This window comes from Orbicella faveolata, unplaced genomic scaffold (assembly GCF_042242905.1).
Source record: "Orbicella faveolata isolate gen_17 unplaced genomic scaffold, um_ofav_v1 contig_12, whole genome shotgun sequence".
Classification (NCBI taxonomy): Eukaryota; Metazoa; Cnidaria; class Anthozoa; order Scleractinia; family Merulinidae; genus Orbicella; species Orbicella faveolata.
Genome location: NW_028301539.1, coordinates 24,261,606 through 24,289,519, shown reverse-complemented (window position 1 = coordinate 24,289,519; position 27,914 = coordinate 24,261,606). Strand labels below are relative to the sequence as shown.

The following is a 27,914-nucleotide window of genomic DNA, read 5'->3' as shown; positions in this document are numbered from 1 at the left end:
TCACATCGCACATGCCGCGGGAAGGATCCAACATGGCGTCATTCCATTCTTCTACTACAACTTTTTACTTACCGAATTTGAAAGCTGGGCAGAGATAGCGCTGAAAGAATTACTTAATATAAAAGAAAAATTATCCAAGTAAAGGGATTTCACGATGATGTTTCAGCAACCCCACCAACAATTGCAAAAGTTTGCCCCAAAGCCGCCAACTACTACCCCAGCTCAACCAGCAACTTCGACCGATTCGCAAGATGAAAAGGGTTTCCGACAGCCCATCACCTTTGATGGAAAACGGATGAGAAAGGCTGTTATGCGAAAAACTGTCGATTATAACTCTTCTGTTGTTAAACAAATCGAGGTACGAGTGCTTTTACTGCCGTTGTGTTGACATTCGAGAAAGGCCTCTGATCAAGGGCCGTGATAACTTTTTCTGTCAGATTTGGACTTTCTTTACCGAAGGGACACATACTTTCAGCTTGTCTGTCTTAAGTTAAGTTTTAGGGTTTTTCTTGACATCCGTTCAATGTCATTCGTACAAGCCCTCCTGAGGTACACAGTTTAATTCCCGGATTAATCGATCTGAGAATATTAATTGGCTTCACATTGAAACCAGTTATCGTTCCACAACTTGTTTTGCCCATGTTAACTACTTATGCATGTTAATTTCCGTGGAGAGATAAAATTTTGGAGTTACAAGGCTGTTTTTCGAATCAGTACCTGGCGGTGAAAACATTATTGACTCTAAAGGGTCAACGAAAGGAGTTGATTTCGCCAGTGGAGTCTTGATTACCCTCATATCCGCCATGAAGTCGAGAGTGTTTGGAGGGGATTTTCTAATTTGATTCTATCGAACATTTTTTGTTGACCTTTCCTTTTGGAAATAATTGACCAGTTTACATCCATTTATTCAGAACAATAGGCAGCTAGTGTGCAGACTGATATTTCTATAAATGTTTTGATTGATAAGTTATGTTTTTAAATCTGATCTGGACAGTGTTCTGCTAAAGATGAAGTACTAGCAGTGTTACCTTCTAATATCAACAGATTTTATCAGACTTCTAAATCCAGGGATTAAAATAGTTGTTCTCTTTATTGATTTGTCATAACTTCTACAAAAATATCAGTTCAAAGTGTCTAGTGGTCCATCAAAACAATGTCTATGGTTGACGATATTCTTTTCTTATCGTTTGTGTACCTGACTTTGCATTGATTTGTTTGGTTAGTTATTGTTTTGCAGAGCAGTTACATATAGGGATGGTTTTACCAGAAACAGTTGCTTAAGTTGTTTGCTTTCCTTTTACAGAATAGAAAATGGTTTAAAGATTTAACGAGGAGGAGTGGAATGCAGCCTGATGACAGTTTTTCCTCAGATGTAAATATAAACTAACATGAAATAACAAACCCTGGGCTTACGTTTTTCTAAATGTCTAAAAATTGTTTTTTTTTTTGGAGGGGGGGGGGGGGGGGGGGGGGCGGGCGGTATTTTTGTAAGGAATTTAGCATTCCTAAAATGTTTTGGTGTGGATGTTGCATCTGGGAAATTTTTATTGCATATCCGTATTTATGTTAACATGCATGATAAAAGTCTCTGAACACAAGTTAGGGGGCTGCTAGTGAAAATGCTATATCTTTCTTGTAGTGCAGTCTATTGCTAAAACTAAGTATAATCCTCTGGGCATATATTTGGGTGATGTGGAGGTCGGGGGGGGGGGGGTGTGAATTGATCAGCCTGGTCCATTGCTCATTCTGGGCATTTAATCTTGTAAGATACAGGGCTGTCATTAAGTTTTGAGTAACCTGTAGCCTTGTTCTCCACACCCGTAACAAACTTGTTACTTTGTGGTTGAATTCTATCAACAACAGGCAATATTACCAGTAGCATCTAGGGAAAATCAAGCATACTCAGCCGTAACAGGTGTTACGGTTTACTGCCCTTAATGATAGCCCTTAGGTGTTATGTTTAAATGTTTGTTTCTTTGGTATAAATTTATGGTTTTTTGTTTCCTCTGAAGGTTTATCCACCGGGATGTCTCTTGGACAATCCCATCAACGCTGTTACTACAAAGTTTGTGAGAACATCTACTAATAAACTGAGATGTCCAATATTTTGTGTTGCAGTGAGTAAAATATTGTTTGTCTATTTGAGGGGGGAGTTGCTGTGAACTCATTTGTTTTATAAATGCATGAAAAACAATAAATCTGGTGATCAAATAATCATTGACCAATGAAAGTATTTCATATATAATTTTCATTCTAAACTTAACATGCATCTTACAGCCAATATGATCACAGCTAAACTGACCAGTCAGTTCAAGCAGGCCAACGTCTAACAACATTGACTGACAAACACTTTTCACCTTAGTCGGAGGATTACATCTGCTTAGTTTGTTGAAACATCAGTCACTAACAAGAGTTCTTTTCAGAACTGCCTTCATCCATAGGAGAGAATCTAAACCTGAACATGGCTGTGCTTTATACTTGGTATCTGAAACAGATTTTTGTCCTAGTTATCAGTTTTCATTTATACTTACATGTATGTTTGTTTTCCTGACAGTGGACTCCAGAAGGACGCCGGCTAGTGACGGGGGCCTCTAGTGGTGAATTCACTCTGTGGAATGGACTAACATTTAATTTTGAAACAATATTGCAAGTATGTGGTCCACGATCATACAATTGTTATTGAATTTAGGTTGGGATATTGTGAACTACTGTTAGAATCCCCTTTCAGTCATATTAATTTTCTTACAGAGCATAGCAAAATGTATCTGGACGAAGTCCTGAAATAATGTGTAACAAATAAATGAAAATGTGCATTCTATTAAAGAGCTTAAATTGTGGATAAGACTTTCAAGTGCTTTTCGTTTTGCTGTTGTTCGGTACATTTGGAAAGCGTTATTATCAATTTTGTCAACTGTTGAAATTTTTCAGACTGCATAATCCAGTTTGCTTTCTGCATAATTGACACATTTTTCCGCATTTTCCCACCGAAAATTTCTGCCAGTAATTTGTTATTTTTTGTGCACCCTGTCAGATGGCATGCCATGAGTTTCATCATAATCATAACATATTTTCCAACTGGAAGGAGACAATCAAACCTCGAGAGGAGGCAGTTTGTTGAGCCGGCAACTGGCTGATTTTGAGAAGGCTTTAAGGGGGGGGGGGGGGGTGCAGGGAGAGAAGAGGCATAACTGAAAATGGCTCGTTTTACTTCTTGTGAAAGTAGCAGCACTTCTCAAAGTTGTATCCAATGGATGTTAGAGTTAATCACTGTCAGAAAATTCTGTAAGCTAGAAGCAGGAAATTTTCTTACAGAATTCTCTATACATGGTAGCTCTGACAATAATGTTATGATGGAGTGTCAAAAAACCAAAACCAAACCAAGTGCATTAGAGTCTGAATGTGGTGTGGATTTTAACCCCTGCTGGGGCTATTGAGTTGTGTTCTTGGGCAAGACACTTTATCTCAGTGTCTCTTTCCCCTTTTGGGAAGTGCAGTATATCTAACTCCTGATGTACATCTTTTTTATCATGATAGTTTGCATTGCAACAGCAAGTGTTTGATAGTAAAATCAACTATCAATATCAATAATTGTGATCGCTTGGCGTGACTATCAGTAGTAACTTGCAATAGTGGGCAAGAAATGTTTTCACCACAGTTGCTACTAATCTTGCAATCTGATTGGCTAATTTGCTGTTGTCCATAAGAGTCCAGACAGCACTGCTCGCATCAATGTGTCATGTTCTGAAAAAAACAATTCCTCTGACATTGATATTGTGGTAAAAAACAAATGGAATGTGGTTTAGTGTTGTCTGTATTCTTATCAACAACGATATGCGTCATCCCAGTGGTCAAAATTTGATGTGCACGAGGTGCAGCTGAGTGAGTCCACCACATTTTGACCACTGTGATGATGCGTATCATTGTCGATGAGAATACAGACAATGCTAAACCACATTCGATTTGTGAAATGCATTTTGGCTGCATCATTCCTTTGTTATCCGAAACAGAAATACCTAATGAACGACATGAAATAAATATAAATTCACTGTTAACATGATACAATGCTGCAAAGGGCAGAACATGCAACAGAAATGAGTGACAAGGATAAAAGCCATCTTGGACAATGTTTGTTTTCATACATTCACTGTTGTGCACTGTATGAAGGTTACTTGCATACATGTAAGTGCTCTTGACTTCAATTGCTTTTTTGTGCTAACTGAAAATGGCGATCAAGAACAGACACAATACTTAAATGTGAAATATGTCTGGTTTTGCACCATGGCAACACAATCATAATACAATGATGCACTAATCCCACCTTTTGCAACTTGATTGCAATAATGCCCCATTTAATGTTGCAATAGTAAAATTTTACTCAGTAATCACCCATGCTTTCCACCCCAGAGTATATATGCAAACTAGCCAATTAAATACTTCAGGGTAACTCTCTGATCCTTGCTCTAGCACCCACTCCAGGGAGACATTACCTTATTATTCATTTTTATACTTTGTGTGTTGTCTACAACAAACAATTTTTCCACAGGCTCACGATGGTCCAGTACGTTCAATGGTTTGGAGTCATGCTGATAACTGGCTATTGTCGTCCGACCATGGTGGTTTCATAAAGTACTGGCAGTCCAACATGAACAATGTGAAAATGTATGAGGCCCACAAAGAGCCCATTAGAGGATTAAGGTTAGCAACATTGGTTCCTGGAACTCAACAAAATGGACAGTTTTTAGCAGTTCTTGTCGGTATAGTAGAACTTATAAAACTTTTGATAGAATTAGCACTAGTGCAACAAATGAGCAATGTTTTATCCAGCAGTGGTTGCCAAGAAAATAGCAGCAAATTTGCCAAAAGGTAATATAGAGCTCTGCAGGACATTGCTTGAATAGGCAATTTGCATGATGGCGTCATCTGACTACAACTACCAGAATCCTTCACTTTTTCTGTTTTTTATATGCTAATTGGGGCAATTGTTATTTAAACCCCACTGGGAATTCAAAATTTAAATAATAAAGAAAAAACGAAAGGAATTCTGGTAGTTGTAGTCAAATGACAACATTGTGCAAATCTGCTATTAATGCATTAATAAATTATTTTTTAAAGAAATATATTACACAGGAGTGATAAGTTATGTTAGCAATGTTGATTGCTTTTATAGGTCTTCAAACAATGTCCTGTAGGTGGTTCTGGTAAATGACAAGATATATTAAAAATACAATTTTTTGTAGTTAATGCTTAAGCTACATTAAAAAAGAAAGCATGGCTTAAGCATGGTTTTTCTAAACTTTATAAGTTCTTGATAAATAAAGAAATAAATGAGATTCATTTCAATAAAGAGGGCATGGCTGACGAAATAACACTTTCCCAGAGAAAATAAAAACCATCAATAAAAGTTTTACCCACCAAACCCCTAAACCTCTAACAGCAACCTTTGTCATAAAAACAACCTTTAGCTTTATCAATATTCAACTCAGTAAATGCAAAACATGTTGAGTATGGAAGCATCAGCTTTTCTTACATCATGCCAATCTATTTTATCAATTTCCCATGGTATTCAGGGCTGACTTTCCATAAACACTGTATTCCCCCCTGCCCTCCAGACACACCCATAGACCAATGTACGAATACCACATTACAAATCATGTCTCCGGTAAGAGATTTACAGATGTGTTTTATTCCTGGCCAAATTAATCCTCTCAGGAATCTACCTAATTGACTTTAAATGTCTGTTGATTCTAAACAAACCTGTTGAAATCTCATTGGAAATGTTTCGAATGTAAAATGCGTAAATTGCCAAATCAACCCATAGAAGTACTTTTGGGTGAAGAGTTTTATCTGTTGAACCTTGTAATTCTCCTTTGAAATAACTGAAAAGCAGAAACATTGCTTTGCTTTATCAAAATGTAGTCAAGAATATCACGATCTTATTAATATCTGGAAACATCGTTACTGACATTGTAATGGTGCCACTAATTTCCAGCCTTAAATTATCAAATTTGCTGCAAATGAAACTGAAAACTGTGTCATAAAGCTGCAGGAAAAAAAATTGACAGAAGCCCATGTAGCCTAGAAGATTGAAATGCTAAAGGCGATTATTTTTGTTTCCAGAAGAAAATATTATAAGAACATCAAACTATGATCTGACATCTTACAGTAGCTTTGCGGCAGGTATAAAGGTACTATTTATTCAAACTTGCTACACCTTATGGTATATATTTGATGACAAAAGGAAGGTGATTTTAATGAACCATTTATTTCATCTGAATTGAAAGTTGCTCAAAATAATAATGAAACACTCTATAGTGACCGGTGTAAAGCTGCTGTTGTGTTTTCCCAGAGAAATGATGATGTTCTTGAAACTTAAATCTAGTATGAATAATCAACATTGTTTGTTTGTTTTTTTTTCATCAATACTTGGTGAGAATTGAGTCAAGTTTCAAGTCAATAAAGAGACCCAATGCTCAGGTCTTGAGAGAATTGAGTTTCTAGTGTCCACTTAACATAGGTAACATAACTGAAGCCATATTTGAAGGATATTTGAGTATTTCAATGGACAATAACAGTTAGTATTTTTGGTTGCTTTTGTTTGGCATTTTGGGGAAATGTATGTATGTGTGCAGTTGCAAGGAATGAAGAAATTTTGGTCGAACATTTACCATTTTGAATTAACCAGTTTGGATCACACAAACATTCAAGAATTCTGGCATATAGCATGATATTATGAGAAGAATAGCAAACTTTAAAGGTAGCATGTCAGAATGTTTACCCCAAAAATAATTTTTAATAAGGTACAAATTATAATTTTTTTTTGTCAATTTATTATTTACCAGTGATTATTCCTTGTAGGAAAATTCAAAAGTTCATCAATTGACATTAATATTTTAACTTTATTTTAGGCATTCTTAATAAACTGTGAATATCAGGCGAAAGATTCACAATGCAAGAGAGAAAAACTCCCTCATTCACAAATACTGTGGAATATTTCTTGGTGAACCAAGATCATAATTTTGAAAAAATTAACTTAAATTGAACTTAATGTAATATTTTTGTTCACCCTCATCATTTGTAATGAGTTTGTTTACTTATATTTTCTGCCTCCCTGTCCAAATGTTTCATTGCCTCAGCTCATACCAATCAAAAGGCACTTTTGGCTTGCCTCGTGTCCCTTATTTTAGAGCACGGAGAAGTCCACTGCTAAACCAAACAAGTGTAAAATGCAAGCATAATGCTAGATAAACAGGAGCGCATTTTCACTTCTGATTTTTTTAGGAATACAATTTGATCTGACTTGACCTGGCCTGGTCTAACCCTTAATTCTTGTGATTGATACCTGTTTGTCTATTCTTGGAAAGTGTGCATGTTGTGATAGTTTTAAATCAGGCCATTGTGATCTCTTGATTTTTCTGATGTTGAGATTGCATCTAGTTTTTTGAGACTTCAGTACTTAGGTCCCTTTATCAAAACAGATTGTCTTACAGGTTAGAATGCCATCCCAGGAATGTTCACATGCCTCTTTGTCAAAGTCAACTTAAGGTCATTCCCCCAGTATTGCATTGCGCATCCTTACTGCGCATAATTTATGGTGTCATTAGTGCGCGTTCGTACACACGCACATTGAAAACATGGCGGATTTGCCTTGATATTCTGTCAGTTGAAAAATGGCTATAGCTCACTAACGAGCTCGGGCACCCGAAATTTTATTCCAGTCATTTTAATCAACTAATCATTAGCTTTGTGTGAGAAAAGACTGATCTGATTTCTATTGTTGAAAATTGAATAAATAAGGAAAATAGCAGCTGCGCTGTAGTCTTTTCTATTTTGCAGTTTGATAGCCGTGGCAAGCAATTTGGTTCCAATATTTTAACAAGGATTCAGCTGTCTGTCAAAATCAAACTTAAAAAGTTTATTTGTGTCCGACACAAGTATTGACTATAGTTTGAGGCGTGTTTTCATGAGTCTGGGCTCACAAAGAGTTTACAATAACTTGGAATGCGTTCTTGTAATAAACATTAAATAATACTAAAATGGGACATTTTCAATGCCTCACTACTCCTTAATGAGCATGCACACCCCCTTTTTTATTTTATAATTAAAGTTCTCATATGATAAATATTCGTTGGACAAAGTTTGAACAAAGATCTATGTGCAGTTTTATTTTAGGGGAATTACCTTAAAGTGTTAATCTGTTGTTACTTGCCTTATTTCATGGATAGAAATGATACTGATACCAGAGGAATAGAAAACCAGTCATCAGGGCTGAAAATTAACTCCAGCGCTTCATGGCCAGCCAGGCCAGTTTCCTTGCTTTCTTAGTTGCACGGGTCAAAATTAAGTGGCCCTGGATTTCCACTGTATTTACAGGAATGTACGTTTAACAGATTTTAATGGTAAAAGAACTCAAAAAATTAAAGTGCACAGAAATTGATTAATCAGTAAAATGTCTACAGCTGCCACTTCCTTGCAAATAGACAAAACATTGCATCTTCTTCGAAAACCAGCCATGGTCTCCCTTTCATTCAACTGTTTTAAAATGTTTGTGATCTTTTGTTTGTTTCGTAATTCCTGTTGGATTGCTGCCCATTTTCATTATTCCTAATTTTTTGTTGTTGGAGGTGGCTCACAACCAGAGAGAAATCGCCACATTTTGTTGTCCTTTGCCAGCCGATTTAGTATTCCAAACCTGTTGTGCACGTGGAAACAACTATGTCAAAAAAAGACAGCAAAGTACTCTGGGAAAGACTGGAGTCATGTGATAACAGTAAAATCAAAATGGTGTCTCACATCAGTTCTAGAACTCGGAGAAATTAGAGTCAGGGAAAAGAAAAGAAATGTAGTCCAACTAAACTACTTTCAAGTTCGTACTTGCAATCGCAATAAATCAGGCTGAATTTATATTTTGTATTGTAGTTGCCCATCGGGTGGTTCAACCCCAATGGCGACTGCCAAGTTTCATCCCTGAATCAGGGCAAATCAGTTCTGGGCAAGGATCATAATCTCTCGGTTCCAGGTGATTCGTTCACTTGTTTCGATTAATGAAAGTATGCTAGAAGTGTGACACTCATACTATACCTCATGCTTTAAATAAAATGCAAAGTAAACAGAATACAAGTGCTACACTTCCCTTATCATTACGAATTAATTCAGTCTGGCGTGATGCCCTGATCTGACCCATGTAGATATATCCACAGTGAGATATCATAATTAATTTTTGTGATTTGTACCTGTTTGTTTATTCACAGAAAATACAAATTAGTTGTTAGTTTTTAATTCACTCATTGTGATATTTAGATTTGTCTGCATAACTAAAACTCATCACTTCAATGTTTTAACCTGTCATTTGTTGCCAAAATTGATTAAATCACAAACGAATTTTGTGAACCGGTGTACTGTGGGCTTGGACACAACATAAAATGTTAAAAGCAGCCTGTCACAAATGACTGAGTCTCCAAGGTTTTCATGGTCTTCATGCCAGTCCCCGTTAAAAAAAGAAACACAAAAAATCAAGTGTCTTGAATCTGCACAGTGTAGTTGCCAAAGTCAGTAGCACAAACTGCCATCAATTCAACGTTTTTGCCTGTTTTTCATAAACAAAATTGATTGTAACCCGCAAGTTTCCAGAACCGTCCTTCACAGGAATGTTACATTAGGAATGCAAAGAATGGTTACACAGGAATTTAGCTATGGCCCACATATACCTCGTGTCCACATGACTTTGGTCACATGGACACAAGGCAGAAACATCCCTGCACAGCAAGAACAGGTCTAAAAGACTGACATGTAAAGCAAACTTCAAAAGATAAAAAAGCCTATTGCACAATTTATTCCCTAAACATCATAGAGTAACCTGCAATCAGGTGTTCTTCTTTTCCACAGCAGTGGGAAAGAGGAAAAGTAAGGAATGCCTGATACAGTTGTCTGACAAGTCATGTGCCGCCCCCAAATTGAATTCTGTTTATGGCACTATCACCAATATCATCTATAAGGTAAACAATCAGAATTGACCAAAATTGTATTTCCTATGGTGCAATTACTTTGATAGGAATGCACATTTTCTTGTAAGTCCTTTTTCTGGGATTTTAAAGTGGGGTTGATGTCACTATGCGAGACTGGATTTTTTGTTTTCCACTTGTTGGTGTTGACTTCTTGCACTTGTACTGTATATATATAAAACTGGCCTGTCTGAAAAAGAAATGTGCAGATATGAGTAATTGGCCTACATGATTCCAATGTTGCTGACCTTTCTGCATTTTTTGGCTGTTCTCTGTTCAGTCTCTGACATATTTTGTTTCACTCTGCTTCTTCAAAAGAGCATTTGTATGCTGTATCTTTCGGGGGAGTTGCATAGAGCCATCTTTAAAGTTGTCAAAGAGCTACAACCCCTTTTCTTGTTAGCTGTTGCATCGTATAATTATTTGCTGAAGCATATGTGATGCTGTTTGTGCTCATTTCTATTGCAAGATTTGTTCTAAGCTCTTGCTATGGAAGTACAACCCAGAAAATACTCCTTGAAGATAAAACATCCTTACTCAGAAAAAAAGCTTTCCAACCCACCTGCCGCTAAAAGATAATTATAGTCTTTTTCTAAGGGAACAAGTGATAACTGCTGCTCATGCTTAAAATATGGAACTCAAAGGCAAATTTTTTGATGTACAAAGTCATGACTCATTCACCTGCTGTATTCTGGAGTTCATTTCATCGTACTTCTGTTCAAGATTATGTTTTTAATTTTTTTTTTTGTGACATTAGGCCACTAATGTATTACAAATTCATGCCTAACTTACAATATGTTATATATGTACAATAAACTACTGCCATTCAATGTACCTGCACTTGTTAAGAATTTGGCATATTTGCATTAGTATTTGGAGAGTAAATCAAATGTATTTAGGATGAACTTTTGCAGAGTTTTCAACACCCCTTCAGGTAGGTGTTATGGATAGTCAAATAATTTTACAGCCAAAACAAATGGGACAGAGTTTAATGGGGTTTTTTCCTCTCTTTTTTACACTTATGTCCACAAAAACACAAAGAAAATGTGGTGGATCAGACAACTTTAGAAAATATACAGTTACCTCAATATATGTTTCTCTTGGCAAGTTAGTTGGCAAGGGGAGGAATGGTTTTTAATCATTGACAGTCTAGAGGGTTCAGCAGAGGAGGCATAGTGACATGGGGGCTTAGAAGGGGATTTATTTATCACTTTTATGGTGAGACAAGTTCCTGTTGGGAGACATTCAATATGGTGATCATTAGGGACAGACCATTAGTTTTTTTTTGGGGGGGGGGGGGGTGGGATTGGGCAATTGTCTGGGGCATGATATTTTTTTCTCACCTTTAGGTTGTGCATTATTTTTTTTTTGGTGGGCAAAAGGGTATGCTCCCCTTGCACATTTTTTTCAGCGGTTTTTGCTGTCCAGAATTTTTGGGGGGGTGATTGCCTAACTTCCCCCCTCCCCCTTCAAAATAATAATGGTCCATTCCTTACTTCCATGAAGAGAAATTAGCTGCTGGTTGCACAATTAAGAACTGGCATTAAAGCCCCAGGGCCCGAGGGGTGGCGAATGGTAAATGCGAGACTTTGCGAGACGGCGAGACACGTTTTTCTTTGCGAGCCCAAGACATTTTGACTTTTTAGATTGCGAGACCGAGACTTCAAAGTGTTTTGAGTGCAAGCACTAGACGTTCAGACTCTTAAAATTCGAGCCCCAGATTTAGTTGAGAGCTAGAATGAGCTTGTACAGCCTCTCAGCCAGCTTCTTGGAACTGACTGGAACTGGAAATTCAATTATAACACACTACGTTATGATATCCTAGAGAAAAATAACCGTTTTTTCTGGTGCCAAAACGGACGTTGTGGTAGGTTTTGTACCTTTTTGTGGAATTAAGACAATTAGGAGAAGTTAGGATTAACTTTCTCTCAGAAAATTTGTAAGTTGCTTCATTGAAATTCCATATCAAGTTAAGAGAAGGCGTCATTTATAAAAACAGATAAAGGAACGAATTGGGACTTAAAGACCCTTAGCTTTGCAACAAATCGAGACTCTGAGACAGCTTCGTAGAAAAATCGAGACTGTGAGACGCACATAACCGCTAAAAAACGAGACTGCAAGGTCCGTGAAATTCAACTAAAATTTTACAAGACCAAGAGTTTTTGAAGGACCATTCGTCACCCCTTAATCAGGGGTGTGCACTGTTGTATGAGATTGAGTCTAGCCTGGGAACTGGCTCCCTACTGAGGCATAAGGTGGGAAAAAATTGATGGGCGGAGTGAACCAGGCATTATCTGTGAGAACACACTTTTCCCTCTCATTTGCTCTGTTTTCTGAAATTCTTTTCATCCTTGACCAAAATCGTACTAAGGATTTGGGTCACAAGCTACATTGGGCAGGGGTTAGAAAGTCCTTTCTGGGCTGGGACGGGCATTTAACAAACCTCTGCTCTGAAGTGGGAGTCATCTAACTGTTTGCAACTGGAGGAATCAAACTCTGTTAGTGGGGGTTAAGGAACAGACCCAGACGATTCAGATACAGGGGACTGAAGAAATTGCAGCAGAGGTTAAGCCATTCCCCCCCTCCTATCTCCTCAAACTGAATGAAAATTTCACTTTTCCTGGATATACTGCCTATAGTATTTTGGGAGCATATTATTTTTGTGACCAAAAGGTAAGGCTTCAGAAAATGGACTTTGAGATAATTTTTGAAAATACAAGAAAAAGCAGGGCCTTACACCCCCTCTCCCCTATATCTGCCCCTGGGGTTGGGAACTCTTTTTGCTGTTTGGTTCATCAGCAGATAACCAATACTTTTGTGAGGCTGAAGCAGTAAAACATGCAGTGAAATGTGTTAAAAATACTGAGGAATAAAATATTTGAAAGATGTCCAGGTTAAAGACTTAATGAATGAAAGTTTTATTTTATTGACGGCCAAATGGGAAAAATTAACAGATAAAGTGGTAAGAGGGACGATGAAAGAAATGTGAACAGAAAATAGGCTGGGTGCTGTGTCTGGCCCAAAACAAAAACTGAGTTTTCAATAGAGTGAGGCATGACCTTGAAAAGAGTGTTTTCGTGACTTTTTCCCTCCATTTCACATCTATTTTGAGGTAATTATAACACCTACCTTCCCATTCATTTTGATCACTGAAAACTTGTCAGTTGTTAAAGGAAAGTACTAAAGCTGGTTTCCATATGATCGCAACAATCTTAGCGATCATATGGAAACTGACAGCCTTAATAGTGATATAACCATGTGCCTTGGCAATCTCACTGTTCATTGCACATAATGGGATGGCATCCAAACGCTGTCCGAGATAAGTTGTGTAAGTAAACTAAGTCATTGCTTGGCTATTCCAACATTCACTAAGATGACAGTTTGATTTCCTTTTCTTTGTTTGTCTCTGGACCTCCGCAATCTGGCTTCTTTTAAGTGAAACTTCTCGATTCCTGCTTCATAAAATCGCCAAATCCAATGTCCTGTTCAGAACTCACCCCCCTTTTCCATCAAATCCTGAACCCAGCCTTCAAATAAGCCAAATCCCTGGAAAACCCATTAAGGACCCCTATATGTTACTGATCAGAAGTAGTTATGCTGTGGGCTTTTTGATATGTAAATCTATAGGGTATGATGAGCAGTTAGAGCAGCACAATGTTGTCAATATTTAAGTAACGAAGGTGGTCTGGGAAGTTGTGTCTTTTAGATTTGTCAACACACCCACCCTCTCCCTTGTAATATATCTGGGAGTTTTGTTCACGAGACTGATAAAGAGAGCTCAATGGACTTGTGACATGAATGCCTAGGAGGGAGCGAAGCTGCTCGTTTAGAAACGTAAGGGGATCTGGGGCCAAATTCCTGAAGCAATTTTGAATTTTCAAAATTGTATTAATGCTATCTTGGACATTGGACAGGCAGAATTTGTACACACCATTCGCCGTTGTTCACCATGTTATTCTTTGCTGCTCCTCACACTTTATTCAAAGTGTCCTGCATCCCCTTGACTTTTAGTAATTCCTCCAGCTGTAGCTTGCACGTAAGCAACAAAAACGTACAACACTCCCTGAAATGCCAGATCAAGAGGTCTGGGTTCAAGCCATGGCCTGGGTCATTGTGTGCTGGAGTGACACACTTCACTCTCGCAGTGCCTCTCCTTTTCTAGGTGGATAAATGGGTTAGTGGCCTGGGGGATGGGGTACTCCCACATATAAGATATATGCTATAAGGGTATGGTTTTCAGGCAGTTTAGTCTGGGATGGGGTATAGAAATGCGACAGTTTGGTCTAGAGTAGGGTTTGATTTGCAGTCAGTGTATAAATAATGTAGTTTAGAACGGGTTTCTTTTCCCAGGGTTCCATAATAGAAATTGAAACTCAGAAGTTACTTTGTAAGATATTGGTTTATCTAGCATATGTTGGACTACGATCGTGATAAAGTTTCTGCATTGAGAATAGCTAGTCTGGGATAGGGTAGGGGATTTGGATCCTAGTCTATAATAGGGTTGAAAACCAAGCTGATCATGGCCTAGTATAGGGTAAGGGATTCAGTGCGCCAGTGGCACACCCCTACCCAATGATTTACAGAGTACCCCGTGGGTGGTTAGTGGTGAAATGTTTGGGTAAGCAGACAGAATGCTGCGGGGGGGATGGGGTAACTTGTGGCACACTAGTACCACATCCTGAGGAAAAAGAAGCAATACTTTTCAATATACTTTATATTGCACACACCAGATATGTAAACAATACCCTCCACTTGGTGCAAAAATATGCTCGGATATTTGTCTGCTGACATTATCTGTGCTTGAGGCAACTTCAAGTAAAACCTCAGAGTGTACATTCCTTGCGCAAGTTTTACTGCTACATGTGGCTGAGAAGATTGTTTCCACCCTGTGATATTTAACAGGTATTGTATTTAAGTCGTTTTAATCCTGATGCCAAGACATTTAAAACAAACGTAAGCAAAAATCTGACTCCACATTCTTCTTACAAGTTTTACTACTAGCTCAAAGATTGTTTATTCCCTGTCAGTTATATTTCGCAGAGGAAATCTGAACTCTTTTCAATCCATGATGCAACAAAAACTGTGAGCTTTGAGGGACAGATAATGTGCAAGGACAAATTCCTTGTACATACATAGCCAAGTGTATTTTTGCACCAAATGAAGGCTATTGTGCTTATTATCCTTCAAATGTTTTGCGCAACACATGCAGTTTGGAAAATTGGGGAATATCACTGGTAGAATCCCCAGTTTTAGCTGGGGCATTTTCAGTCATGTGAAGCATTCAGACCAATCATGCCCATTTTCACCATTTTCTTGTTGGAAATATTCTTGCATAAACCAATGGATCAGTAAATTTTGATGCTTGTTTCCTTCCCATTTCATGTTTTCAAACCTTCTCTAGGTAGATGGCCCACTCACCTAACTTGGTTTGTCATACAATTTACTGAACTTACTGAAATATCACAGACTGGGTTAAAACCTTTAAAAGACATAAAAAAACACACAAAGTCCAACAGTGGACATGGGTGGGAAAATTTGGAGAAGATTGAAACATTGTATTGAACTTTGAACGTGAGTTTTAATATTATTATGTTGTCTATCATACAGTTACAATTGTTTGCCCCCACAACTAGTTCCAGAACTTGTCGAGGCAGGGGCAAGAATTTATGTTGTAAAGGAAAGAAGGACAAACAGTAGATAATTTACCATTAGGGTAAACTTGAAAAAAAATATACCCAGCGTTCTTCAAGTTAATGTCAAATTAGAAAAGTGGTATTTTATAATGCTTAGAAATCATCATTGGTTGATAAAGAGCCAGGATTTTATAAATAAAAAACAATAATGTTATGCAGCCAATTTCAAGATAGAACTCATAACTGACAAAAATAAACAATTACCAAACATATTGTGACCAGAAACCCCTTTAATGTAATTGCATAAATTTTGAGAAATATGCCCCCTCCCTACTGCCTGATTTAAGATACAATAAGTTCATTGGTAAATCCCCCACCCCTCTTCCCTTTCACTCCAATGTGCAGTTCATGAAAATATCTATACTCCCCCTCCCCCCACAGAAGGGATTGGAATTTCCTAGGGACAGGGGCGTGAGGATCCTGTAAGGCCAAAACATTCAAAGCAGTGTAGGAAGCTTATTTGGAATTTCCTGAAGGGGGTGTTCTTGGAAAAAAAATCCCTTCTGTGGGGGAGGTATGGATATTTTTTTTGTAACCACACAATGTAATAAAAGATGATACAATGTGTGCTATTAATATTTACTAAGGAATTGTTGGGACAAGCTAACAAAGAAGCAGAGGAAGGCAATTCTGGATATCTGTCTAATAATAATAATAATAATAATAATAATAATAATAATAATCGCATATTTACTCAGGATGACCCTTCAGTACAAAGTACTGTTATCAATGGGGTCCTGCTATTTACTGAAATATCCCGTTTCTCATCCCTTTCTTGTTATTCCTCAGCGAACAGAATACTTTGTAAGGGGGTGGGGGAGAGGGAGCTGGAATAACCTACAGTGAAATAGTGTAAAGTTATTCCACTCAGGGAAAGTAGCCTTTCCATCTAGTCATGTCATGCCACAGACACAGCAGTGTCCTGAGCTGGTTATGAAGAGCTACACTGTAGATAGGTTCTCCTGTCCTTAGGATAGCATCTGACATATCACAAAGTTAACATTATTTACTGTTATATCTTGTTATGATGTGAACCTTATCATCACGGTTAATATTTTCAGCCTCGATATGCATTTAAAATGTACATGATGTACAGATGTGTTACTGAAAATAGTCAATTGTGTAGTTCAAGGAGATATTCTTACCCACACCAAGGTGGTCATTAGAAATTCCATGTGTAGGGGGTGGGTGGGGGATCAAAAGCCAAACATTTTAAAGGAGGTTGTGAAGCTAAACTGGAATTTCTAGAGGGGTGGGAGGGTTCAAACTGAAAAACCCTCTAGGGGGGAGGGGTATGGATTTTTTCCAAGAACAACACATTATAGCATCCTGATTAGATTCACCCACATTACAAAAGTTTGTATTTTACTTTTTTTCCTTCATGTTCATTTCATTACTAAAATAGGTAAAATACTTCTTGAATAAGCAGATTGTTTCCAGGGGGAGATTTTTAATAGGTTTTATTTTTTTTGGATCATCTGACTATGATATTTGCGGTCAATTGTGGATCAATAGCCTTGATCGACCCTCGATTGACATGCCATCGACATCTTGATCAACACTATCAAAAGTTGATCGATATCTTGGTTGACAGTTAGTCAACAGTCGACTAATTTTTGCAGACACGCCATTGAGTGTCAATTGATGCATATGAGTCGGTTGACACTCTGCCAACTATTGACCACTGTCAATCGACAGTCAATTGAGATGTTGATCAAGTGCCAATTTAGTGTTGACCAAGTGTCAGTCGAGTGGCGATCAAGTATCAATCAAAAATGAGATTGAGGGTCGATTAAGGGTATCAATTGACACTTGACTGTCAATGCCTTTTGTACACATGATCCATTTTTTCTAAGTTGTCAAACTTAATTAATACACCATTGTGTTCTTGTTTGAACTTCTGCAGCTCACTGTTTCCAAATTTCCTGAATCTGCCCTAACAAGCTTAGGTTTGACTTACTGATTTGATGATTAATAGTTATTATTGTTTGGCTTTCTCCTTTCCAGTTTTTCGCCAACTGATAATAAGTTTGCCTCTTGTTCTGACGATGGCCTAGTGAAAATATGGGATTTTTACCGCTGTGCTGAGGAGAGAGTACTTAGAGGTAACCGTCCCTTAAAGCAGACATTTGTGCTTGTGTCCAGTATATCTTTTGACACAGGGAGGATGCTGGATGTCTTTACATTGCTGCTATCAGAACTAACTCTGTACTATTTATTTTTCCTTTTTATGATTAACCCAGAAACTAACATTACTAGTAAATAAAGCATTTCACTACATTGACGTTAACTTTCTAAACTTTTTTCAGGGCATGGAGCTGATGTAAAATGTGTTGACTGGCATCCTACAAAGAGTCTTGTTGTGTCTGGCAGCAAGGACAGTCAACAGCCCATCAAGCTGTGGGACCCCCGCACGGGATATGCACTAACAACTCTGTAAGTTTATACAAGATTTATAATGCTGGAGCTGTAGAAACACTTATTCCAACCTTTTCCTCTATTAACTATGCCTTAACTTAGAAAGAAGTCGTTCTTGCCATGCTGTCAGTATTTGTGCTCAAGCTTCATATGACACTAGAAAAAGCCCAGTCGGGCATAAGAACACTACAGTCAGTTTTCTGAAAGTTGCTTTTGCATCATTTAAATGAACATAGAATGTGTAAGCTACTCCTCTGTGAGCTGCACAACAACTGAAAAAATCCCCAAAAATAAAGAACTCAGTGAAGAGAATAACATGTAATACACGTACTGGAAGAGTATAAAACAGTTTCAGGTGTTTTCTCCTTTATCTAATGCACTGACAGTCCTTACATACTTAGCATTTCCCTTGAATTTTCTTCCCTTTCAATTTAATTGCTTTGGTTTATTAAAGACTCTTTTTTTCTTTAAGTCACGCTCACAAGAGCACAGTGATACAGATTAAATGGAATCAGAATGGGAACTGGTTATTGACAGCATCACGTGATCATCTGTTGAAGTTGTTTGATATTCGTATGATGAAAGAAATGCAAACTTTCCGAGGCCACAAAAGGGAAGCTACAGGTAAACATAATCTGAGTTTTTGAAAGCAATCAAGAATTCATGGGCTAGAGTTGATCAGGACTCAGCCTGACCAAGGATCGTCATTGGACACTATTCAAAATGACTGACTTGTTTTTATCATTTTATTGACATAATTTGATGATGCCAACATATTTATTGGAATTTACGGCTGAATAATAATTGTTGTTCAGTTTGATCCCTCTGCCAAAATTAATAAACTTGGGCTTGAAATATCTTGATGCCAAAAAATGGCCATACACTGTTCCTTTCTAAGCAGTGTTTACAGATTAATTTTCTCTGTGCTAAATGAACATTGCGTTTTTGTTTGTAGCAATCAGTTGGCATCCTGTTCATGAATCTCTTTTTGTCAGTGGTGGATCAGATGGCTCCATGATGTTTTGGGTGGTTGGGTATGTTCAGTGCACAGAGAACATTGTAATAGTCCCTACTTTATTTTCAACTCCTCTCTACTTGAATGGAGTGTCTTAGTATGATATCCAGTACTGAGATGGCTGTTGAAAAAATGATGTATGGAAGAGTTTGATAAAACTCTAGTTCTGCCCTGAGTGTTTGATACATCTTCGTGTACTAGTTATAAGGCAAGCAAAAGATGAAAAATCACTCCATTGTCTCTAGTAATTACAGCATTCAGGAAAATCTGGATAATAGTATTCTTCTGGGCTACATGTTGTTTCCTTTAACTGCAACAAGATCTCAGTTACTTTGCTTTCAATATTTATTATGGTCTGAAATGCCACTTTGTTCCTGGTTGTTTTTGTCCCTAGTTAGTTGCTAGGTAACTTGATGTATCATCAGTGCACTGTGCTGGTGTATCAACTTCTGGCATCGTCATTACTAGTAGTACATACAAAGAATGTGAAACTTGAAGTGCTTCAAAAACAATCTATCAACTGCACTTAAGCCTGTAATAATCAGTTCTGGTTACGTAATGTTTAGCCACTTCTGGTCGCATGATCAGGGGTGTGATTAGTTCGTGCAGTGTAAATTTTTTGCATACCTGTGAATTTGCTTGTGTATTAACATATTATTCTAGTTTGTTGAGTCAATGTAACATGATTTTATGATCTCATCTCTTGCCTGATTTTATTGGTTCATAGCTACAACAGTGCCCACAAATCTGTTTGGAAATCTCAAATTTCTGAAAACTGTTGTTTGAATTAGGGCCGAGAAGGATGTTGGTAATATGGAGATGGCTCATGAGGGAATGGTGTGGAGTTTAGCATGGCACCCTCTGGGACATATACTGTGTTCAGGATCTAACGATCACTCCAGGTAAGACAGCATGAAGTGTAGCAGCTATCATACTAGTAGGTGTAAAGTCTGCATACGAGCCAAGTGACCCATCAGGCCGGAGCTTATCCCAGTTCATAACTAGGAATATTTCTACTACCCCCTGTATGGGATGCTAGTTCATCGCAGGGTTACCCCCAGCATTAAATTTGCTGGTACCCATTTGTATACACTTGGATGGAGAGAGATAAGACACTTTACTCTTATGTCCCCGGCCAGGCCTCGAACCCTGACCCGCTTGATCCAGAGTCCAAGGCACTAACCATGAGGCCACTGCGCCTCTACATACCAGTAGGTGTGGGTTGAGTTAAATGTTGCGACTTGGTCATGAATGTGATTGTGACCCAGTTAGGGCAAATATAAACATTCACATGATAATGTTTTCATTCCTTCTAGGTTCTGACTGATTTATTGTAAATTCATTTTGCTGTTATGGTGAATGAGTTCTTTGATTCTTTTTGGTTGACATTTTTGATCATCAAGCAGAAAACTGGCTTAAGCAAATTTTATTCAGGTTTGCTTTCCATATGCTGGTCTTGTAAATTGTTCACTCTTTAATTTGATGTTTTGTTGACTCAGTAAATTTTGGACTCGAAACCGACTTGGTGACAGGATGAGAGATAAATACAATCTAAACATTCTGGACACAGAGGATGACACTGGTGAGTTCATTCTGTTTTTGTTGTTGTTGTTGTTGTTTGGTTGAATGTATGTTTATTTGTTTCTCGTTTGGTTGCTGGTTGTTTTCCAGAAACTTTTGGGTTATACTTGCATTCTTCGAGGTTTTCTATAGGAGAGGGGTGTTAACTGAGTAATATGTATCTCATGTTTTAAATATGGTTGTTTGAATTTGGGGTGTTTTGAAAAAGTTGAGGTTATTTAGGCATTGCATTTTTCTTTTGTGTGTTTTGAGGATGCACAATCATGGCTTCATTTGTCACTTCCTAGCAATTTTCCATGATAGAAATAATCATTTGGCCAATGATGCCATCTACGATGATGGTTAACTGATGTGAAGTTTATATGAAATAATTCATATATGAACTGCAGTTGTAGATGAAAGTGGAAAATGATCATCGCAGTAAATTTTCCAATTTAAGCAATTGGAAAGAAGAAGCCTGAAAAAATCAGGGCTTCAACGGGATTCGAACCCGTGACCTCTGCAATACCAGTGCGATGCTCTACCAACTGAGCTATGAAGCCACACATTGGGAGCGGCTTGGTAGAGCATCGCACCGGTATCGCGGAGGTCACGGGTTTGAATCCCGTTGAAGCCCTGATTTTTTCAGGCTTTTTCTTTCCAATTGCTTAAATTGGAAAATTTACTGCGATGATCATTCTCCACTTTCATCTACAACTGGAGTTCATATATGAATTATTTCATATAAACTTCACATCATTTGACTCTTCACGGGAAGATATGAACTCAATAAATTGACCTCGCTCCCAATGTGTGGCTTCATAGCTCAGTTGGTAGAGCATCGCACCGGTATTGCGGAGGTCACGGGTTCGAATCCCGTTGAAGCCCTGATTTTTTCAGGCTTCTTCTTTCCAATTGCTTAAATTGGAAAATTTACTGCGATGATCATTCTCCACTTTCATGATGGTTAACTGTTATCATTTTTTTTTGTATACAGAAGGTGACCACCCTGGTGTTTTAAGTACAGCTATTCCAGGAATGGACACAGCATTAAACCCTGCAGAAGAGTTGCCAGATATTGATAGATATGACTTGGGAGAAAAAGGCTAGAAATGTTTACATTCTACCTGTCTTATCTTTTAAGCAGACTATTTTCTCCCCTTTATCTTGCCATCTTGACCTCACGCTTGATTTACAATCAAGTTTAACATTAACAATGTTAAATAATGATGAAATTTATGAGACACAGTACAAATAACATGAATGCCTGTTCCTACAAAGTGTAGTAAGGTAACCCAAAACTCTTTGTGGGTCCTAGAAAAGTCTTTCTCACACTCATTAATAATTTATCAAATGAAAACAAAGGAAAATACAATCGTGAAGGAGGTTTGGATGCCCGGTCTTAATTAGCGTAGATTTTGACGATTTTACTTCTCTGTGTACTCCTTAGTTTTTGTTTCGATAGAGAATATATATCAAACACTCGAGACAATGTTTTATTGGATATCCAAACACCTCACATTTCGTTAAAAATACCCGTTTGCATGTCATATTTTCAACTCTCTTCCCAGTGTTTAGATATCCTGATGAAACACTGTCTCTCGTGCTTGATATTGTACTTCTCAAACTCATTAATAATTCATTAAGTTTGAACAAAAGAAATCATGACTGTGGCGGTGTTTGGATATTTGATCTTAATTAGCATAGCTTTTTACGATTTTCTTTCTCCATTTTCTCCTTAGTTTTAGTTTTGATTGAGAAGATTTATCAAACACTCAAGACAGTGTTTGACCACATTTCCAAATACCTCAAAGTTCGTCAAAAACACTCCGCTGGGCATCGTATTTTCAACTCTCTTCGCGGTGTTTGTAAATGTGGTCAAACATGGCCTTTCGTGTTTGAAATATTACTTGAAAGTCAGTTTTGACCTAGGGTGCAAACCTTGCAGGAGACTAAGTTAAGAAAAACATGATATTTAATAGTACTTTTGTGTTACTCTCTGTGGAATCAGTGGTAGTACTTCTTAAGTATACATAGGTTCCTGGGCTGATGAGAAGATAGATTCATAGAAAGCTGATGTGAATATGGCAATGATTTCTGGCTTGGTCTATCATTATTAAATTACTGTATAATGAAATTTCATGCTTGTTCTTCTGTTGCAGGTCCTTTATTTGGACTCAGCAACTCACCAGCAAACAAGACCACACCCATTCGCCCAAGGCAATCAGAACCACAAAATCCAGGATTCACTCTGCCTAATTTTAAAAACAGTCCAACTATTCCAGGGTTTGGCTCACTTGGAGAAGTTAACACAACCGTAGAAAATGGGAACTCCAATTTAAGACCAGATGCTCCACCATTCAAACCTGGAAGGCCAGGAGAAAGGAATCATGTGGGGCAATTTGAGCCCCCAGCCCCTCAGAGACTTATCCAGCCCAACAGCTTTAAAACTGAGAAGGGACCAAGGCCCTTTGATACACCTCAAGGAGACCAATTTACACCTGGAAGACCCAGAGGCGACTTTGAAACAGGAGGACCACGGAGAGAGTCATGGGATGAGCCCAGGGGTCCTTCTGGGGACTTTAAACCACCTAATTGGCGTGAGCAGGGTCCTAACGATTTTGGACATGGCAGAGATTTCAGGTCGGATGATGGAGGGCCAAATTTTAGGGGACCTCCTGGAGACAGGTTTCATGGACCCATGCCTGATAGGCAGGGCCTTTTAGGGTCACCACCAAGGCCTCTTGATATGGACTCACGGCCTGGGTTACTCGGTGCTCCACCAACACAGAAGCCTCCTCAACTGATGCAGGGACCACCTGGATCCCAGGGAGGTCCCACAGGGCCAGGGGGAAATGATTTCCTTCATCAAGGTACACTGACATGATGAACCTCTGTGTTAAAGTGAAAATGATATTTTCCCTTTTGACTGGAATTTTGCAATGTGTAGTCTAGCTTTGCAGATCTACAGACTGCTAACTAGATTGGAAAATGAGGAGGGTCTTGTATATAGTGATGTCAAGTCAAGGTCTGGCCCTCTCTCTGTCACGCAACGCTACGTTTTCGGGAGAGAGATACCCTCTCCCGAGAACATAGCGTTTCGTGACAGAGAGTGGGATAGAATAAGGGCTACTCAAATGATCCGCAGTTTTGCCATGAAATCGTTTATACACTAAACCACTAAATATTCTCTTCCGTTCAATTTTCTGTAATTCAACTTCCTAATTTATTTTGTCCTGTCCGTTAACGTTGATGGGATTCATTACATAGGTTTACTACCGAACAGACAGACCCTTCCTCCTCAGTGGTTTAAGGGTGTATCAAGGAGGGCAAGCTATTTGTATTATAGTACATCTGCTTCACTGACGTAGAAACATTGTGTTCCCGTCTTTGTCTGGTGGAGTTTGGGTTAAAGTTTGTTAGGGCAGGGTTGCTTAAGTAATGATGCAGTCAGAACAAAACGCGGGGAAGCTTAAATGGAGTACTTTTGTTTCCTTTTTTGTGCAGGTTCTGGACCGAACAACGACCCCAGGCAAGACCCGGGATCTTGGCGACCACATCCTAATGAACGTGAAGGTGACAGGAATGAACTATCACCAAGATTTGACATGAACGATCCACGCACTAGGCATCCACATGACCTCAGCTCAAGGGGCTTTAGAAGGGGTGGCCCCCGTGGACGGGGCCATGATTCCCCTCCACATCATGGCCCTGAGATGGAAGGGCCCAACCAAAGGTCCCATCCATTTCTTAACAAGCTTAGTTCAAGAGGTTTCAAGAGTAGTACTCAAGGGATGCATGAAAATAGGGATCCTCGCTGGGGAGGATCCTCAAATGAGCCCCCTCAAGGAAGAGGCCCTGAAGAACCACCTGGTGAGGAGTGTTCATATTGTAATGAAATTGATATAGTGATTGCACGAGCTATGATGCGCGTGCTAAGATGTATAACGGTTGTATTTGTATGTATACTCGCACGAGTTCTAAGACTACGAGACGGTTATATGGCGAGTACACGGAATGCGCAATATACTCGTAATACAGGATATATAAGGGACTCACGTTATGTGGTGACCTGTGTGTGTGAGTAGAGTTGCTGTGTACGAGTAAGCTAAACGTTAGGAGTCGAGTAATTAAGCCGTTCGCTGTTGGGCTCTTAGAGTGGAAGTTGTTGTCGCTCGCGCGTTACAATATTATATCTTTGATCATCACATGTTTCATTCCGTTTAGTTGTCTAGTACGTGAATTTATCACAAAAATGTTAAGTAAATTTACACATTCTTTACCAAGGATTCAAGAAGTCTAAAACTCTTCCTTTTTACAAAAAAAAAAAAACAAAGAAAAAATGGTTTCTTTGCGTCTGTTGCTTTGGTTTCTTGACTTTGGCAGACCTCTGTCTTTCTGGAGAAAGTTTTATGATTATTTTCAACTACTAATGTCGACGTTGATTCCTTCCCATTGTAGGGCTTTTCGATCGCCGGGATAGCTGGGGATCTTCTCACGATCCCCGCGGGCCTCAACGGGAAGATCCCAGGGATCCCCGGATGATGAGGGGTCCTCCAGGTCCCCCAAGGCAGGATCAGAACCCGCCTAGCACGAACGAGAACAAGCCAGCTATACGGCCATTAATGAGCCTCAGTCCCCCACCTCTTCCAATCGGCCAGCAGGGCTTTGATTTCAATCTGGATCTTGATGATGATTCTTGGACAGGAGGAGCTCCGGACAGGCGAGGTAGAAAGCGGTCTGGGGAGCAAGAGAGTTTCAGGGATGGGGATCGAGATAGAGGGCCTCCAAAGGCCTTGCGACCAGAGGACGAGTGGAGAAGGGGCCCAGGTAAGAAAGCCTTCGTCTACCAAATGGAGCTGTTGTTAATTGTGTTTATCTTGCTTCTGCGCCTGTTAAGTTCGCTGTAGAGTACTCTTTTGTTAGTAGGCGAAAGTACATTTTGTGCAGCTTGGTATTATACTATTTTCCTTAGCTCTATTATTCGCTTAAATACTATACATCATGCTCTTACCACCAAGAAAAATCCCGTACTGTTTTTACCGATTCGATACAAAACCAATAGCAGTAATTTACGCACTGGCAGTGATAGAGTCATTAGGCAATGAAGAACATAGCGACTAGCCAGAAGTACTTTGGTTTCGTCTGTACTAGGCATTCAAAATTTATGTTGTAGTTGGACCTGTAGGTTCGTGTTATCTCAGACAGACCTGTAGAAAGAGAGATAGAAGCTATGCATTTTGCTTCTCCTTTAGATCAAGGTCCACCAGATGGTTGGAGAGGCCCGGAAGAGCATTCGGATGATGGGGCCTGGCACGAGGACTTCCCAAGAGGCGACTTTGGGCCTGGGCCTGAAGGAGATGGCGCCATGAGAGGACGAGGAAAGCCAAGAGGAGGGAGGAGAGGGCGGGGTGTAAGGAGATAACACCTGCTACTAACTACCACCCTGCCAGTGAGCGGGAATGATCTCTATCGTTGATGTTAGCACAAAGGATCAAGACATCTACACCTAATTGCCCTCCTCTGTTGTGTTTTACGCAATGCACACGAGGAGATAAAAGGGACTTTAAGGATAACTTGGACTATATCTGGGATGACAACTTCAGTAAGACTTAACCGTGTTGTAAAAAGGCTCTGATGTCGAGAAAGGCTACAGCCGTAAAGTTTTAAATATTTCATTATTTTATAGATTATTATCCTTGCATTTCTTGTATATTCCATCTTTCTTTGGCAGATTTTGTTTTTCAAAACGCTTCTTCACATGTAAATTACGCGATTTTGTTTCAATGCAAAAAATGTGACATGGGTGCCCCGGCTTGGGGAAAACTCGAGATTTATTTGTTGCTTCTTTCTACAAGCGTAATCTTAATTCTCAAGAGTAGTCAAGATGTCCTATTCCTGAACAACACCAATATTATCAAGGAGACAGATGTTGACAATGTTTAAAGATCGTCAACCAGGGGGATTTTGTGTTGATGCGTTGGCAATTAATATATTATCAGGCTAATTTTCTAACTTGGCCCAGAGGCTTAGGGGAATAGAACAAAGGAAATTGATCATTTATCCCTCAACCTCAATGTGATTTCTTTTGTTTTATTCCCCTAAGCTTCAGAACCAAGTTAGAAAATTGGCCTATTTTCAGCACTATCATTCAAGGAGATGTACAGCAAATTAGTGAGGGAAACCGAGATTTTAAGAGGGACAGGATAGTTGCTGCTGAGTTCCGTTCACTGTATTCTGCTTGTGATTTCTTTTATATATGATATATTCGAAATATACCACTAACTATAAAACATCCTCTTGTAACAGTGTGTCCTATTATTATTCAATTAAGAATTATCTCTTTTCTGTTCCCTGCCCTGTGGTGTTCACTGATTTACTCCCTTGTATTTTCCTCGGTATGTTTTCATTCTCGTCCCCAGACGGCGCGCTCCTTTTGGTCCACTAAAAATCGAGACCTCTGGAAAGGTCCAATTTTCTGAGCATGCGCAGAGTAATCGTATTGTACTCTCAACCAATCAGATTTGTCAGACTTGACTCTGCGCATGCGCAGAGTGACGGGAAGTCCGTGAATCGCGGACTTCCGGTGTTGGACCTTCCCAGAGGTCGCGATTCTTGGTGCTGACCAAAGGGAGCGCGGCCTCTGGGGACGAATATGAGTATGTTTTGTGAAGTTTTCCCTTTCCTGTTTTTTTCTGTAATATCAATGAATATTTAACATGGCCCGTAAAACAATTCATTTGGTGAGCAAACCGAGTGACTTCCATTAGTAAAGTAAAACAAGGCGAGTGGGATGTGAGAAAAAATAAACCCCCGTGGCAGGTTGGTGAAGTGGTAAGATTTCAGCCAGTTAATTTGAAGTTGGCGAGTTCGACCAACGGTTTGTGTTCATATAAGTATTGGAAAATAAACATGTTCAAGTCACTAACGTAATGTAAATTTTATTACGTCACTTAACTTGAAGAATCAGGTGTCTTTCTGAAATAGCCTTGCGGTATGACCTCGCGCTAAAATTAGATTGAAAAGCAAAATCATTGGAAGAGGCCCATGTATGGGGATGTGTTCTGTTGAAACCAAAAATGTAGTGCTGTCATGGAAGTATTTATATGTGTTGTGTTGTTATTTGGTAGAATTTATACACCCGACTTTATACAGGTAACCTTTGTAAAAACTATTGATCAGCATTGTTTCGATAGTAGGTTCTTATCCCTTTCCTTCTACTTAGACAAA

General features: G+C 38.9%; 1 protein-coding gene and 2 non-coding genes across 3 annotated transcripts; 2 read left to right on the top strand and 1 right to left on the bottom strand.

Annotated features, from left to right (window-relative positions):
* On the top strand, window positions 1-26,990 carry LOC110059483 (uncharacterized). The gene is made up of 16 exons (XM_089282919.1): window positions 1-358; window positions 1,304-1,372; window positions 2,013-2,117; window positions 2,555-2,650; window positions 4,544-4,695; window positions 17,699-17,796; window positions 18,001-18,127; window positions 18,582-18,733; window positions 19,065-19,143; window positions 19,916-20,026; window positions 20,624-20,706; window positions 21,682-21,789; window positions 22,847-23,557; window positions 24,192-24,557; window positions 25,146-25,514; window positions 25,940-26,990. Exons 1-16 carry the CDS (start codon window positions 155-157, stop codon window positions 26,107-26,109), a joined length of 3,000 nt encoding a protein of 999 aa, XP_089139045.1. The 5' UTR covers window positions 1-154; the 3' UTR covers window positions 26,110-26,990.
* Trnat-ggu (transfer RNA threonine (anticodon GGU)) lies at window positions 21,175-21,247 on the bottom strand. The gene has a single exon. It is a non-coding gene; the product is annotated as a tRNA-Thr (tRNA).
* Trnat-ggu (transfer RNA threonine (anticodon GGU)) lies at window positions 21,500-21,572 on the top strand. The gene has a single exon. It is a non-coding gene; the product is annotated as a tRNA-Thr (tRNA).
* Window positions 26,991-27,914: the final 924 nt, after the last annotated feature.